The sequence below is a fragment of the Physeter macrocephalus genome, chromosome 18 (assembly GCF_002837175.3).
Source record: "Physeter macrocephalus isolate SW-GA chromosome 18, ASM283717v5, whole genome shotgun sequence".
Classification (NCBI taxonomy): Eukaryota; Metazoa; Chordata; class Mammalia; order Artiodactyla; family Physeteridae; genus Physeter; species Physeter macrocephalus.
This window is the reverse complement of record NC_041231.1, coordinates 30292635-30306745: the sequence shown is the minus strand read 5'-3', so window position 1 is coordinate 30306745 and position 14111 is coordinate 30292635. Positions and strand designations below refer to the sequence as shown.

At 42.8% G+C, this 14111-nt stretch overlaps 1 protein-coding gene and 1 long non-coding RNA gene across 5 annotated transcripts in view; one reads left to right on the top strand and one right to left on the bottom strand.

Annotated features, from left to right (window-relative positions):
- The first annotated feature begins 5593 nt into the window (after positions 1–5593).
- On the top strand, positions 5594–13293 carry LOC102979928 (uncharacterized). Of its 3 annotated transcripts, none has more exons than XR_003676775.2 (4): positions 5594–6942; positions 7021–7090; positions 7676–8302; positions 9041–13293. It is a non-coding gene; the product is annotated as an uncharacterized lncRNA (long non-coding RNA). The 3 variants fall into 3 exon arrangements; XR_447359.4 differs by having other exon boundaries at positions 5594–7090; positions 7676–7812; positions 8266–8302; XR_003676774.2 differs by having other exon boundaries at positions 5594–7090.
- Positions 8479–14111, bottom strand: part of PSMD6 (proteasome 26S subunit, non-ATPase 6) — a 21762-nt gene continuing 16129 nt past the window's right edge. For both annotated transcript variants that reach the window (XM_007101295.4, XM_007101296.3), the window contains exons 6-8: positions 13301–13469; positions 8845–8922; positions 8479–8693 (exon numbers count right to left, since the gene is read on the bottom strand). In XM_007101295.4, the coding sequence (XP_007101357.1) occupies positions 8597–8693; positions 8845–8922; positions 13301–13469 (344 nt within the window). In that variant the 3' untranslated portion in view covers positions 8479–8596. The remainder of the gene's footprint in view (positions 8694–8844; positions 8923–13300; positions 13470–14111) is intronic.

Genomic DNA, 14111 nt, shown 5'->3' with positions numbered 1-14111 from the left:
ATTTTACATGTTTCTGCCTCGTTGTGATCCTAAACCCTTTTCGATCTAGTCTGACTTTTCTTCATTTGTAGCATCAGACACCCTTATGAAGCTCAGCTTCCCTTCCATACCACCTAAAAACTTCTAAGGGCTTAGGATGTTTCTGTTCTTGGGCACAAAGGTTTGCCTGGGGTAAATTAATAACCGGGTAAACAGTGAACACTACTATATTCTTGCCCTGTAGGTTTGTCAACAAAGGGAAGTTGATAGATTGAGAAATACATTCTGTTTGTACTGTTTGATGGCATGTGGTCAGTTTTCATCAGAGGTAAGTTTTGTGTGTGTTTTTTAAAATTTTTATTTTATATTAGAGTGTAATTAACGATGTGTTAGTTTCAGGTGTACAGCAAAGTGATTCAGTTACACCAGTATCCGTTGTTTTTCAAATTCCTTTCCCATTTAAGTTATTACAGAATGCTGAGGAGAGAGGTAAGTTTTTTATCCAGAGCTGGTCTGGTTTCTTCCTTGCTTTTACAGACCTCCCTCACTGGCAGTACATTTTGATATTAGGCACAGCATAATCTTTCGTCTCTAGAAATTTGGCCGGTTTTACCATTTGCAAATCACTCTTACAAATTACAAATTATTTTTGTTGCTTAAAACAATGAAGGAAGCAGTGGATTTGTGTACTGGAGTAAAGGTGCATATACATTACAGGAAGGAGTGAGGCTGGCTTCAGTCCCCGCTGCCCTGCCCCGTGGACTTCCGTTCAGTCCTTAGATCCGCCGACTGCTTAAACTCATTCTTAATAAGTTCCCTGTGGATAACTCCTTTCACTTTGGATGTCCTCCTTAACCTTCACTCAAGGAAAAGTTTCAACCACTCAATCTCTTTACGGTTTTTACTTCCGCTCTCTTGCAGATAACCTGGCCCTGGACAGCAGGAGGCTATCCCAGTTCATGGAATGGGGGTTGGCAGTTTTGGATGCTGGCCTGTGGGAAGTGACCAGCAGAAAGGCAGGGTGAGGCCATTCTAGACAGAGGGAGCACGCTGGGCTGACACAGGTGTGAAGAAATGCAGACTGGAGGGCAGTTCTGGGTGAAACTTGCTGGAAGGGAGGGGCGGACAGGGTGGGAGAAGTTGGCACCAGATGGTCAAGGACCTTAAATGTCACGGGGCCTTCATCCTCAGGAACATGCAGTTTAACCAGATGTAACTGTCAGAGCCCAGAGGTTTTTATGGTCCCGTCCCAGCACATGCAGAAATAATAGTCGTTTACATCTTTACTGGTGACTCTGGCAAATCAAAGAAGCACCTAAATCTCTGTCCCTTTTTCTCGCGTTTTCACCCTGGCCTCAAACTGTCCTTAGCCCCTACCCCCAACCCCCAAGCCCTCATCACAGAGCTCTCCCCTGCAGCAAGCCTAAGGCCCTCCCGCTTCTTACCCCACTTTCTGCTCTCTCAGTCCTCCGTTTCTCATAAGAAACTCCTGCTCCTGTTGCCAGTGGGTCTGAAACGAGTGTTTCGCCTGGTAAGGCTGTGATTCTTGCACCTGTTATCTTCACTTTCCATAATCGGAGCTCATGGGACAAAGGTGGCACTGGCAGAGGATCTCTTCCAGGGGAGGGTGAGACCATGAGCCAAAGAGAAAGTTTTCAGGGGAAGGGGAGAATCGAACACTTACAATTTAATAATTTCTTAAAATGCCCATCACGTAGGGCCCTCCAATAAATGTGGAAGACAGAATGGACAGGTGAGAACCTTGGGACAAAAATCATTCATAAAGCTGGTGCAGTGATCCAGGTAAGAGCTATTAAGTTTCCAAACTAAGGCAGTGACCATGTGGATAAAGTGGGGACAGATTCCAGAGGTCTCTTAAAGGTAGAACCAGTAGAACTTGAGGTCTCATTGTATTGAACATTCAAGGGAAGAGTAAGTCTATCTAAGATAACTTTATAGAGATTTCTAGCTTGGCCAAACTGGTTGAGGAGCCTTAACATGAAATACATGGTATGGCGATAGAGAAGGGAAAACATACTACAATGAATTTGAGTTGCCCGTGGGAAATTCAAGTGTAGTACCCAGTGGCTATTTGTGTAGTCTGGAGCTTATGAGAGACGTTTGAGCCTAAATAGAATTGGAGGGTTGTCTTTCACTGGGAGTGGACGAGTTCACCTAGGTAAAATAGGTAGCTATCTGGCTTATTATTAGTTAATACTCATCAAGTTGAAGGCCTAATGTGCCAGATATGGTACCAAACACCTTATCTACCTTATCTCTCACAAAGCCCCGAATAGAGTTGGTAGTTTGATCCTAATCATACTGATGAGGAACTTCTAAAAAGGTAGGTGTCTTGCCTAAGGTCCCACAATGAGTAGGGATATTGCCAGGCTTTGAATTCAGGTCTGTCAGATCAGTGGTTCTTAAGTCTTTTTTTTTTTTTTTTTTTTTTTTTTTTTCCCTTCCATAGATTCACGAGTTCACCTAGGTAAAATAGGTAGCTATCTGGCTTATTATTAGTTAATACTCATCAAGTTGAAGGCCTAATGTGCCAGATATGGTACCAAACACCTTATCTACCTTATCTCTCACAAAGCCCCGAACAGAGTTGGTAGTTTGATCCTAATCATACTGATGAGGAACTTCTAAAAAGGTAGGTGTCTTGCCTAAGGTCCCACAATGAGTAGGGATATTGCCAGGCTTTGAATTCAGGTCTGTCAGATCAGTGGTTCTTAAGTCTTTTTTTTTTTTTTTTTTTTTTTTTTCCCTTCCATAGATTCTCAGAATCACATGAAAGAAATCGTAGGTTCTCTCTGACAGAGGCACAGGCACCCCACATTTTATGTTCCGTTTCCAGGATTTCACAAACGAAGCCCACGCTCCGTGGCCCAGAGAGAGAAGGCAGCCCAAGACGAAACCCTGGAGAAGAGAGTATTGTGGTAAAGACAGACGGAGAAGCGGTACTAAAGAGTAGAAAATTAGATCAGGGAAGGCAGAGAAGGATGAAGTTGAGTTGGTTGAGTTAGAAGTTCAGACAGTTGACTCTTGTCTTAATTATCAGCCCATCAACCCACTTAGGTATTTTTCTTCTTCTGCTTCTTTCTCCAGGATAACTGGAATCGGTATTGAGATGAAAAGTTAGCAGAACCTGGGCAGGGAGACTGCCAAAGAATTAAAAAGTATGAGTGTGGCTAAGTGATGGCCTCGCCTGGGTTTTCAAGGAAGAACTGGAAGCTGCCGTGTAAGTCCATGCTGGCCCCCTCGTGATGTTGTATTTGCAGTTTCCCTCTTGTTACGTCTTACGATCCTCCTTACAGGTAACTTGTCTGTGATCAGACCAGTTAAGTGATTTGTTCAGAGTTACAGAGCAAAGTCCATGTTCAGTTTGATATGGCCAGTAATGAAGAAGGACTGTGTGCGAGGCCGATCCAGAGTTATGATGGTGGCACAGCACTTTTAGGAAGAGATCAGGGTGGGAATAGGATAATAGAGTCCGAGGGGCACTCCAGGTTTCAGTTTCAAAAGCAGGAGCTGTTCAGAGGTGCTTGTGATCCCTGGGTCCTGGATGAGCCCGTGGCAGTGGGTGGAAGTGGTGCGAAGGAAAAGAGCACTGGAGTTAAGGCCCGGGAGCTAGGCTGTTGCTGCACACGTTGTCCATTTCAGAGTCGGGAGGGTTGAGAGGAAGACGGACCCAGCTGCTCAGGTCTGGAGTGGACGAGACGTGGTAACTCACAGTTCTGAGGGTAGTGCGCACAGTGGGTTGGTGGTATTGCTGGGTGGTGAGCAGCTTCAAAGAAGAGGTATTTTGAGTGAGGGTGGAAACATAATGGCCAGGAGAGAGAGCCAGGGAGTAGGAAACTGTGGACTTCATCTTGGCCCCAAGTTCCTGAGGTGTAGATGAAAGAAAAGCCTCTAAGCCAGAGCACTTCAAGAAAAGTAGAGTCCTCCAAAACCAAGTGTAGAGTTTTACCGGTGTTGATAATCCACTAATTGCAGAGACACTCTGGAAAAGCAGGTCTCTGATAACTTCTAAAAGAGAGCGTTAGTACCGTTGTCAGGACGCCACCTACTGGTAGTCTTGACTAAGTGGTCCCGTCCCCAAGGCAGTGTCAGGATTTATGATATGTAGTTGCCGGACAGGAGGCTGATCATTCACCGGCAAGTTGTACCTTTTATTTCTTACATCCCGTCTGCACAGGGAAAATTATGCCACTTCAGGAGATTTCCGAATGACAAGAGGTTAAACCCCCCCCCACACCTTTGACCGTGCACTTCAAGGTTATTATAATGGCCTGGACCAAACTGACCCACATTCTTGATACCCTTTGTAGGTCTTCAGAGACAGAAGAATAATGCAAAATGGTTTTGAAACCAAAACCAGTGATTATTAGAGCCTTTCATGTTTTCCAGACAGGCATGTAACTTCACTTCCCCCATAGCCGTTGTGGAGATGTGACGTTTGTTACTAACAACTACAAAGTTGTGTAGAATTAGAAGGATGAAGGATTATCACAGCCCCTCTCCCTTTTTTCCCCCGTAATCAGGGGGACAGATGTCAAGTATCAGCTATTAATCTTCTTCAAAAACTGGTTTCAGACAGCACCAGGGATTAATTTAGAATTAATTATACAATTGATTTGCTAGGGGTCAGTAACCTTCCATCCATCAATTACTATTAATGCCTGGTCAGGTTACTGAAGACTTCCTGTGTTCAGTCACAAAACGTTAAGTGCACTGCAGTGCGTGTGCTCCGGGAACAAGTGAGGTAGGTTATCCTTGCAGCCACTGGGTTAGGTAAAAGTTAGGTGCAGACACTTAATAACAAAAATGCTTGTAGACAGTATTTCCACTCCTGAAAGACTGCTAGTAAATGAAAAATTGATCTAGTTTTTCTCATGCAGGAAATAGATTACCAAAATTTGACAAAGCTTATAAATACTTACCTCACTGGATAAATTTGATACACAGATGTTATTGAAACAAGAAATCGGTATTATGGTTTTAGAGAATAATGACAAAATCGTTCATCGCAGTGACTTCATTTTGTACTTGAATAGTGTATTATGAGTGAGACTAGGGTTGCTAAAAGTGACAGTTTGCCAGCTTCGATCAGTACTGAAAAGGGACTAAACACAGTGAAAGTGCTTTAGTGCTGTATCATTTAGCAAATGAAACTGTCATTGGATGATAATCTTATTTTCATATTGCTATATGTGTGCCCTTCATGAGTAAAACCAGAAAATTAAGACTTTTAATTCTTTGGATGGATTCTCCTAGGTGATTAACGGAGGCTGCTGATCATCAACCCCAGGTGTACGATGGGGGCGTAGGACCAGGACAACAAACTCAAATGGCAGCGGAGCCAGGCAGGTACTGTAAGGTAACAAACAGGGCAGGCCGGGTGAACCGGGCCTGCTGGAGGAGATGTGCTAGCCATTCGGCTGGACTGGAAACGTGAGCGCAGAGTTAACCTATCTGTCCATTTTTCCAGAGAAGCTAGATGATAGGTGATTTTTTTTTTTTTTTTTTTTTTTGCGGTACGCGGGCCTCTCCCGTTGCGGAGCACAGGCTCCGGACGCGCAGGCTCAGCGGGCCATGGCTCACGGGCCCAGCCGCTCCGCGGCATGTGGGATCTTCCCGGATCGGGGCACGAATCCGTGTCACCTGCATCGGCAGGCGGACTCTGAACCACTGCGCCACCAGGGAAGCCCCGATAATAGGTGATTTTTGAATTGTCTTTCAATTTTTAGATGGCAGCCATACATATTTTTTTTCTTAAAAACGTATGGGGGTCAGGGGGCCGATGACAGCTGCTGCCCATCGGTGACTAGTTTGCAGCTTGGTAGCTTCAGGAAGCCTCCTTTGGCATCATGACTGGCTTTGGGTTTCTGAACCTTTTGTATCCGCAATTGTGAGAAATAAGGACCTGGACCTAAAACCTCCTCGACGAGCCTTTTATCAAGATTTAAAATACTCCCACTGGTCAAAAAGCAGAGAACCAAGGTTTGAAATTAGCATTTTACGTAGTCTAACTACGTCACAAACATAAGTGGAAAAACATCGATGAGGTGGTCAAATACCAAAAAATTCTAAAAACTTCTCCGTTTTTCCCATAAAACGTGGCTTAGAGGGCCCAATTTATTAATTTTATGTGACAGCTTTCTACCAACACTCATGGTAGTTAATGTGCATGTGTTATAGTTTGTAATGTTTTCATATAAATGAACCTCATAGTAAGCCTGGTTTTCTCCTCCAGTTTACAGCTGAGCAAATAGGCTGAAGGAAGTAATTTCTCCCAGCATCAGAGAGCCAGCATGAGGAGAGCTGGGGTCAGAATTTGGTTTTCCAGCTGCAGTGTCCAGTGCTCATTTCTCCTATACCATATGGCCACATTAAAAAGAAATGTGTTGGGTTCCTATTTTATTTTCACTTCCAAACTGATACTCTGAAGCTAACACAGAGACTCTGATTTTGTATTAAAAAATACATATGCATAGGAATAAATATAGAGAATATTCATCAAAATATTAATAGGCAAGTTATTACCTCTGCAGGGTGGAATGACAAGGCAAGTCCACTTTGGTATCCTGAATTTCTTTTGCAATGGGCATATTCTTTTTCAGGAAAAGAAAGGAAAAACTGGACTTCCTTCACCTCAGAACTGTATTGTTTACTCATCATGAGGCAATTTACTCACGTGGACCTTTATCTGCAGTCTTAAGCGTCTTCAGCTTCCCCATCTAGCACTGGGAGTGAAGAGCATTTCTTGTTTCTTTTAGCATCTCTTACCTGTTATCCTCACCTACTGATTTTAGGCTGGTGGGGCTAAAATGGTAAAACAAAAAGCCGGGAAGAGGGGAATGGAGAGTGTTATGTGGCTTTTGGCTCTCTTCTAGGCCAACACTCAAGCTAAGCCTCGACTGAAAAGCCGTGGTTGCTGTGTGTGATCACATCAGAGTCCAGGTGGGTTTTATAGGTGGGAGTTGAGGGAAGGAGTTATTTTCAGAAGCTGACATTTTAATCCTACTTCTTCCCCTCTAGCATGAACTGCAATGCGATAACTGGCTGAAAACAGAGCGCTACTAATTTTTAAATGGACACAGGGAACACAGTGAGTTCTCAATGACCATGTATGTTGATTTAACAGCACTGACTTTCAGGGTCGTGGGTTTTGTTAAGGGTACTTATGTTATCAATTTCTTCAAGAAATTACAGTGATCATTGTTAATAAGGTTTTCTAAGTAAGCATTTTTAGAAATCCATCCGGCATTTTAATAGTCCACAGCACCTGCAGGAAGCTCCTGTCAGAGCACGGCTCTGGTCCCTGCTTCCTTGGCAAACAAACAGTCAGTGGCCCCTCTTTCAGTACAAGTACTGACGACTGCCACTGTCTTGACTTTCAAGGCAGTGCTTCTAATACTTTGCCATTAAGTATATCATTTGCAAGAGAGCTTTGCTTTCCCAACCTGTTATTACTCGTAGTTTTACTCAAGTTTTTAATGAAGAATGAATGTTTGTTTCAAGTTCTTTTCAACAGATTATCCACTGAGATCATGTGTTTTCTCCTCTAATATGTTAATCAATCATTCCCATCAGGATGTAAACATGCTCTCTTAAAAAAATCAATCAAAACCTCATACTTCTCTCCCCTTCCTTTTACAGTAAAATGCCATTTCCCATTCTCTTTTTAACTCAGCTCTACCAAAACTGCTCTTGTCAAGGTCACCATTCAGCAAGCCTGGGATCCTCTCTCAGCAAATGCGGCTGCCTCTGCAGTTTATTCCACCACTCCCCAGCGTCCCTGCAGCTCAGGGCCATGGTGACACTTAAAAGGTAAGTAAGTCCAGTTGGGCCATTCGTCTGCTGAAAACCTCCAGCGACTTTCTTCCCCTCGATACTTGGTCGCTCTCTCCTTTTTCTGTAAGTAAGTATCACGGTACTAGAGAGGCCTTCTATGACACCCTATAGCAGAGAGCTCTCATGCCCTATCAATCAATCAATCAATCAATCACCTTTATCTGGTTTTGTATGTCTTCCTTCCTAGCACTTCTCCCCCTCTGACTCACTAAGTATAATTGGGAAAAAAGATTCCCTTTGCCAATAGAGCTAAACTCTTCAGTGAGACTGGCTTTTTGGCAGATTCTAGAATCTAGGGTTATGGTAGCCTCCAAAAAAAGAAGTAACTTCGTATCTTCTGTAGATACTCGTTTCTGAGGGAAAGCTTACGATACACTGCATTTCTCGTCTGTCTTCTATGTACTAAGCACTGTGTTTAATTATACACAGCATGTTCTCTTCTTCGTACAATTCAGAAGGCTTAAAGGTAAGAGATGACGTGCATGATCCCCTAGTTTACTGAAGAGGCAGAGTCAGGCATTTGAACTCAAGTAAAGTACCGTAGTCTCTGTAACCATTTACCAGAGCTGTTCAAATGACACACATGTGACATTATTTTAACATTACTGGACCCCATTCTTAAAGAGAGATGTCCAAAAAAAGTGAATTGAAAGCAACAATGCAGTATTTATTTTGTACAGTTCAACTGGGCACAAAGTAAAGTAAGCATCTCTACAGGAAACGCTTTGTGTAGGAGGTTTTGTTTTTTGGTTTTTCTTTCTTACATATTAATTACTCTGGATAGCTTTTGAACTCTGTTTAAGAGCAGGTCTCCTTTCTTGATCGTTTCTTGGTACTGCCAGTTCTTGCTATCAGGTCTATAAATAAATCGAAGAAAAAAAATGAATTATTTACCAGTCACATTACTCCATAACAATAGTTGACCTACTTTCAAAAGAAGGCACTCTTCTTGTAAGAGTGCCCTTTATTTTGTGCAGTATTACAAATGATACACAAACTTAAGAGTACCTGTTCGTTTCCACTATCTCATTCACTTTATCTATTTTGCAGTGTAGCCTCCCAGCAGCAATAAATCTGGAGAGTTCCCTAATTGAGAGAGAAGGGGGGGAAAAAAGCCGTTAGCACTAGCCTTAGTTAGTTAGCCTTATCGAGAATTCTTAGAAAAATAAACTGCACTAAATCAACACATGATTTGTCTTTCAAGGTAACATTTTGACGCGCAGTAGTTGAGAAGATGGTCTCCAGTGTATTGCAGGTGTCTTACCTACCAGAATTAACGTGACCCTACAAGTGTCTATTCATATGAAGCGTAGGTGTCAAAGAATGAAGCCATTCACAGCTATAGAAGTGCTCAGGAAAAAACCTGAAGGGGTCAGAAAAATTTAAGGAGGAAAATAATGAGCTTTACACTGAGGGGGAAACCTGATGAAACCATCCAGTTTCCTTCTACTTAACCTTTCCGGAGCAGGGAACTCTTAAGGATTTTCAAAATCCTTCAGAGCACAGAGGGAAGGAAAGCTTTCAAATTATTTTTAAAATGGAATAACGTGCCACCATAAATTCGGATTAGGAATGTGAAAAAAGGCATTTGTGAGTATATCCCGTCACAACCCCAAACCCCCTCATTTCAGACAGTTAGTTCCTTAAACAACACAGTCACACACCCGGCTCCACAGCAGCGAAACCCTCCATCCAGGTCTACCACCGTATGAGACGGAGAAGGAAGGAAATGCTCAGAAATGCACTGGAGCTACATGAAGACACCTTTCCAATGCTGCCAAAGAGAATAAACGGAAAGCTGACTCCTTTAAAACAATCCATTTATAATATTTAAATTATGTTAAATTTGGAGATTAATTAGGCGGAGTCCTCCTAATTTAAGAAAGATCCGATTCCAAATAAATAAAAATTATGTGACAGATTACGGTCACAGATACTAAAACATCTTGATCCTAGCACATAAGCACCAACAGGAAAGCAACTCCAAATCTTAAGAACCAAACAAATCTCGAACGAAAATGCCATTTCAAGTCAGTGGGGAAACGTGGGGAAACATTGGCTTATGGAGTGGTGTTGAGGCAGCCTAATTATCACAAATCCCAGAAACCATGTAAGGAAAAAACGATAAACTCGATTATGTAAAGAGAATTTCTACATTGCAAAATACTACCAAAAGCAAGTCCAAAACCAAATGAAAATGTGGCTAAAAGATGATGTCTGCAGTATGTCGCTGCCACTGGTCAGTCAGTGGTGAAAGCCCCACTGTTCCTTTTCAATAAGGAAACGTTCAATTTTGGAAAATCTGGTGATGGGCTTGAAAGATGAGGAAGTAATGCCAGTGAAGATTTTAAGCTGGAGGTTATCTTAAAACTAGCAAGAACTATGTAACAATGTTTATAGTATAGAGCATGCTCTATTGCTATACTCATTAAAAATTCAACTGCTGGTTTTTGAGTTATGTTACCGAGTGGCTTTAGGTAAAAATCTTAATAAAAAAGATCAGCACTGTTTCTAAACTCCCTTGTGTTCATTTTCCAGCAATTTACATAGCTGCATCTCCAGACTGCAGCTGTGAAACCCACTGGCCCCTATTATTCTGGGACTGAGGTACACAGAGAAACTACCCAACCAGATATAACCAGCCTTGTGAGTCCTCCCCAGATCCAAAGAACAGCAGGCGAAACCTCTAAAGAAGAATCTTGATGTTAGGATTTTAGGAACAAGATGTAGAGAACAGCACTAGACGTACAAGCAAACTCAGGAACGCCCTCTGCCAAGGTGTAAGACCTCCCAGTCAACTGCTGGCACCCAGGCTGACAATTCCACTGCTTCTTCCCGTGCCCACCATCACCAGACTAGTTCGGCCCTTCAGTTACACACACACACCCCGCCCGATGATCAGAAGAGACTCTAAACAACTTTAAGACGGCCCTTCTTCAGATCCAGCCTAGTACCTTCCCGTGCTTCGCTCTGGACCTTCCTGCGCCCACCACCACACACGTTCCATCCAGCGCACCTAGGCTGCTGGTTTCTCAACCATGCTCCTAAATCTCTCTCTGCTATTTCCTCCATCTGGAATGTCCTCTTCCCCACCACTTGCTATAGAAATCCTAAATATGCAATGACAACCAGTCTCGGTGCCCCCCGGGAAGCCCATTTTGGGGGTTCTTCGGTCACATATTCTGACTCCTAGTTATGCTCATTCTGAACTATGTGCACCAAGAGTAATCTAAGCAGCTTAGAACCTCCTTTCTGGTTACAACACCAAAGTTTAACTACTTAATGCCCTAAATCTGTGTTCATAGTCCCTAGATCCAAATGACGTTTTTGTCGCCTCCCCGTGTGCTAATCAATCAATCAGACATACCCCAAGATGACTCATCTTCCCCAAACAAACCACCTACCAACAAAATGGGAGAATACAACCCATGGGGATGGTTTCTAACCTTACATGTCAATAGAAGGCCCGGTTTATTCAAATAATGGCCTGGTCCCCTTCTCCGACAATATCATTAAGTCTAAGGAAGTGGAAGAAGACCAGAATCTGTGAAAACCCAGGTGTGACTCACATATCACAGAAATTTCAAACAAGACCTTTCTGGTAACAACAGCAGCAGCTCGGTATGTACTGACCACCTCTGTCCCTAAAGCTGGTGTGAGACCTTGAAGGGAACCACTGAACAAATACTACCAGAAATGTACCACATACCATCAATTCAGATGCCATGGTAATGACTTGCAGAACACTGTGGTGTGTCTAACTGGTACTCCCTGCTTCCGTGCATCTTATCCACAGCTTCAACTGAGCCTCGCACTGCTCCCAACCAGTGGACACGGATTCATCACCACCACAGCACAGTGAAGAAACTAAAGGGTAGGAAGCCAGACCAGCCCCCGCTTTTCGTGCACTGCCCACCACAGAAGCCACTCCTTACGCTGCCGCGTGAGAAGCACGTTTATAACGCCCCCAGCCCCACCCCCACCCCACTAACCAGCTGCTCTTGGGCAGTGGTTACCAGACTTAATTTCACACACGAGTTCAACTCAGAAGTGAAACAAAAACCAAACCAACCTAGGGAATGCAGCCTTCTATTTTGGCATGGATAACCAACAAAAACCACTATCACTGCCTCTTTCTCTTTCACAGGAAGAGAAGGAAGAAATTTCTGGCTCCATAGTTTCGGTACACTTAAGATCTGTGCATTTACTGAATGTAAAGATTACTCAAAACCAACCCGCCCACCCATAAACAAACACTGATATGCATGCTAAGGTGACTGGGGGTGAAATGTACTGGTGTCTGACACTTCCTTTCAAGCAGTTAAAAATCAGATGAAGGTGATAAAAACAAATATAACAAAATGTTACTAACTTACAGAATCAAGGATCTATGGGAATTTACGGTGTAACTCTTCACAATTTTCTGCATGTTTGCAATTTTTCATACCAAAATATTAGAAAAAACCCAAAATGGCTAAAAAGAGTGTGGTCATTTAAAATGAAATGCAGCTTCGGTAAAAGCTGCTTTTTTCACCGTGAGCCACTGCAAACTACATCTTCAAAGTTAAAAGGCCGATGTTTGGGAACCACTTATATGTCTAGATACCATCTGGACAGCTCACACTCTGAACGTCTACTTCTCTCCAACTCTACTCCCATCTCCTCCATGAGCTACTGAACAGACCACCTGGTCTCCCCATGCAGCGTGTGTTAAGACAGCGCATGGAACCGTGTTACCCACTGGAGGCTTAAAATGCTCCAGTGGCTCCCCACAGTGCCTGTATTAAAACCCAAGTTCTCCACCAGGCCCTACACAGCCGTACACCACCTGACTCTCCCACGGCTACCCCCCCCCCCCACCTCCACTACTATGCTGCAGCTACGCATCTTTCTGTGCCACTGTATTATCTCTGTTGACTCACTTCTATCTGAAATGACTTACACGTTTATTTGCTTACTTGCCAACTCTCCCCATAACTAGAATGAAACTCCATGAAGACAGAGACCTGAAACAATGCCAACCCATTCAGTGAAGGCTTTAATACGTATTTGGTGAATCTCTGATTCAAGCGCTGAAAGTTCCATTTTTAACAACCAGTTTGCCCAGGATTGCAGTAGCAAGCAAAAAATTGAAGGCATTAGCAGGGGAAATAGCTCTCTATCTTATACTTCTCACTCGGTCCTAAGAGTCACTACCGTAGTAGCAGTGTGGCTCCCAAAGATGTAACAGAGACGACTTCTGCTCCAGTTCTTATTAAAAGTAGACTTTGTCCCATCTTTGCTACTGCGGTAGAAACACATCAGGAAAGCAGAGGTAACAGATGATTGTTTTGATATTGAAAGAAAAATTCTTAGATCTTGTTTTTATAACTGAGGGAAGCAATGTAAATGGAGAAAATATACAAGTTCACACATGCAAAGGTAACTGTAAAAAATAAATTGACATGATGTTATTTAAACTTACTGATCAATGAACTCCACACCAACACCAAAGGCTTCTGCCATATAGCCCAGGGTTAATGACCTGTATGACTCCAGCAGCTGGCTGTATGCATGAATCCGCATTTCTCTTACATAGTATCGATAATGAGGAGCAAAGAGCCAGTCCTTTTTCATTTCCTGTTCCACAACAGCTGCAATGAATAAGACGACCAATTATAAGAACCTCCCTTAGGATAAACTGATTAAACTGGAGGACAGATTTATAACATGATAGAAATTAACAGTCTTTTTATAAAGTGTATACAGAGTATTAATGAGCAGTCCACACACAGAAGTGCAAATAATTCTACTGAATATCTACCATATCACTGTTCTAAATAATGAGGATATGGTAGGAAACCAAAAGACGAGATCTCTGCTGCCACAGCAACTAAATTTTCAAAGAGAAGAGATAAATGAAGAAATAAAGAAGGTACTCTCCGAAAAGAACAAGTTCTGTAAGGAAAGTAAAACTGTGCTGTGATAGTGAACAGGAGGGCTTCCATGGGATTGGAGTCGACAGGGAAGACTTCTCTGAGGAACCTGCCCTGCAGAGAGCAGGAGGCTTACAGCAACACAAAGAATGCAAAGACCCAAGGCAGGAAGAGCCTGGCTAAGCCCAAGAACAGAAAGGAGAGCAGGTTCAGAATGTAGCAGGAGGACAGCTACAGGGATATGGAAGGTAAGCAAGACAGAAGATTCAAGAATATACTTATGTTTCTGGCTTAAACAAGATAAAAATCCCTGGAGAAGGAGAATTTTTCTTTTTTCTTTTTTTTTTTTTTTTGAGTTGC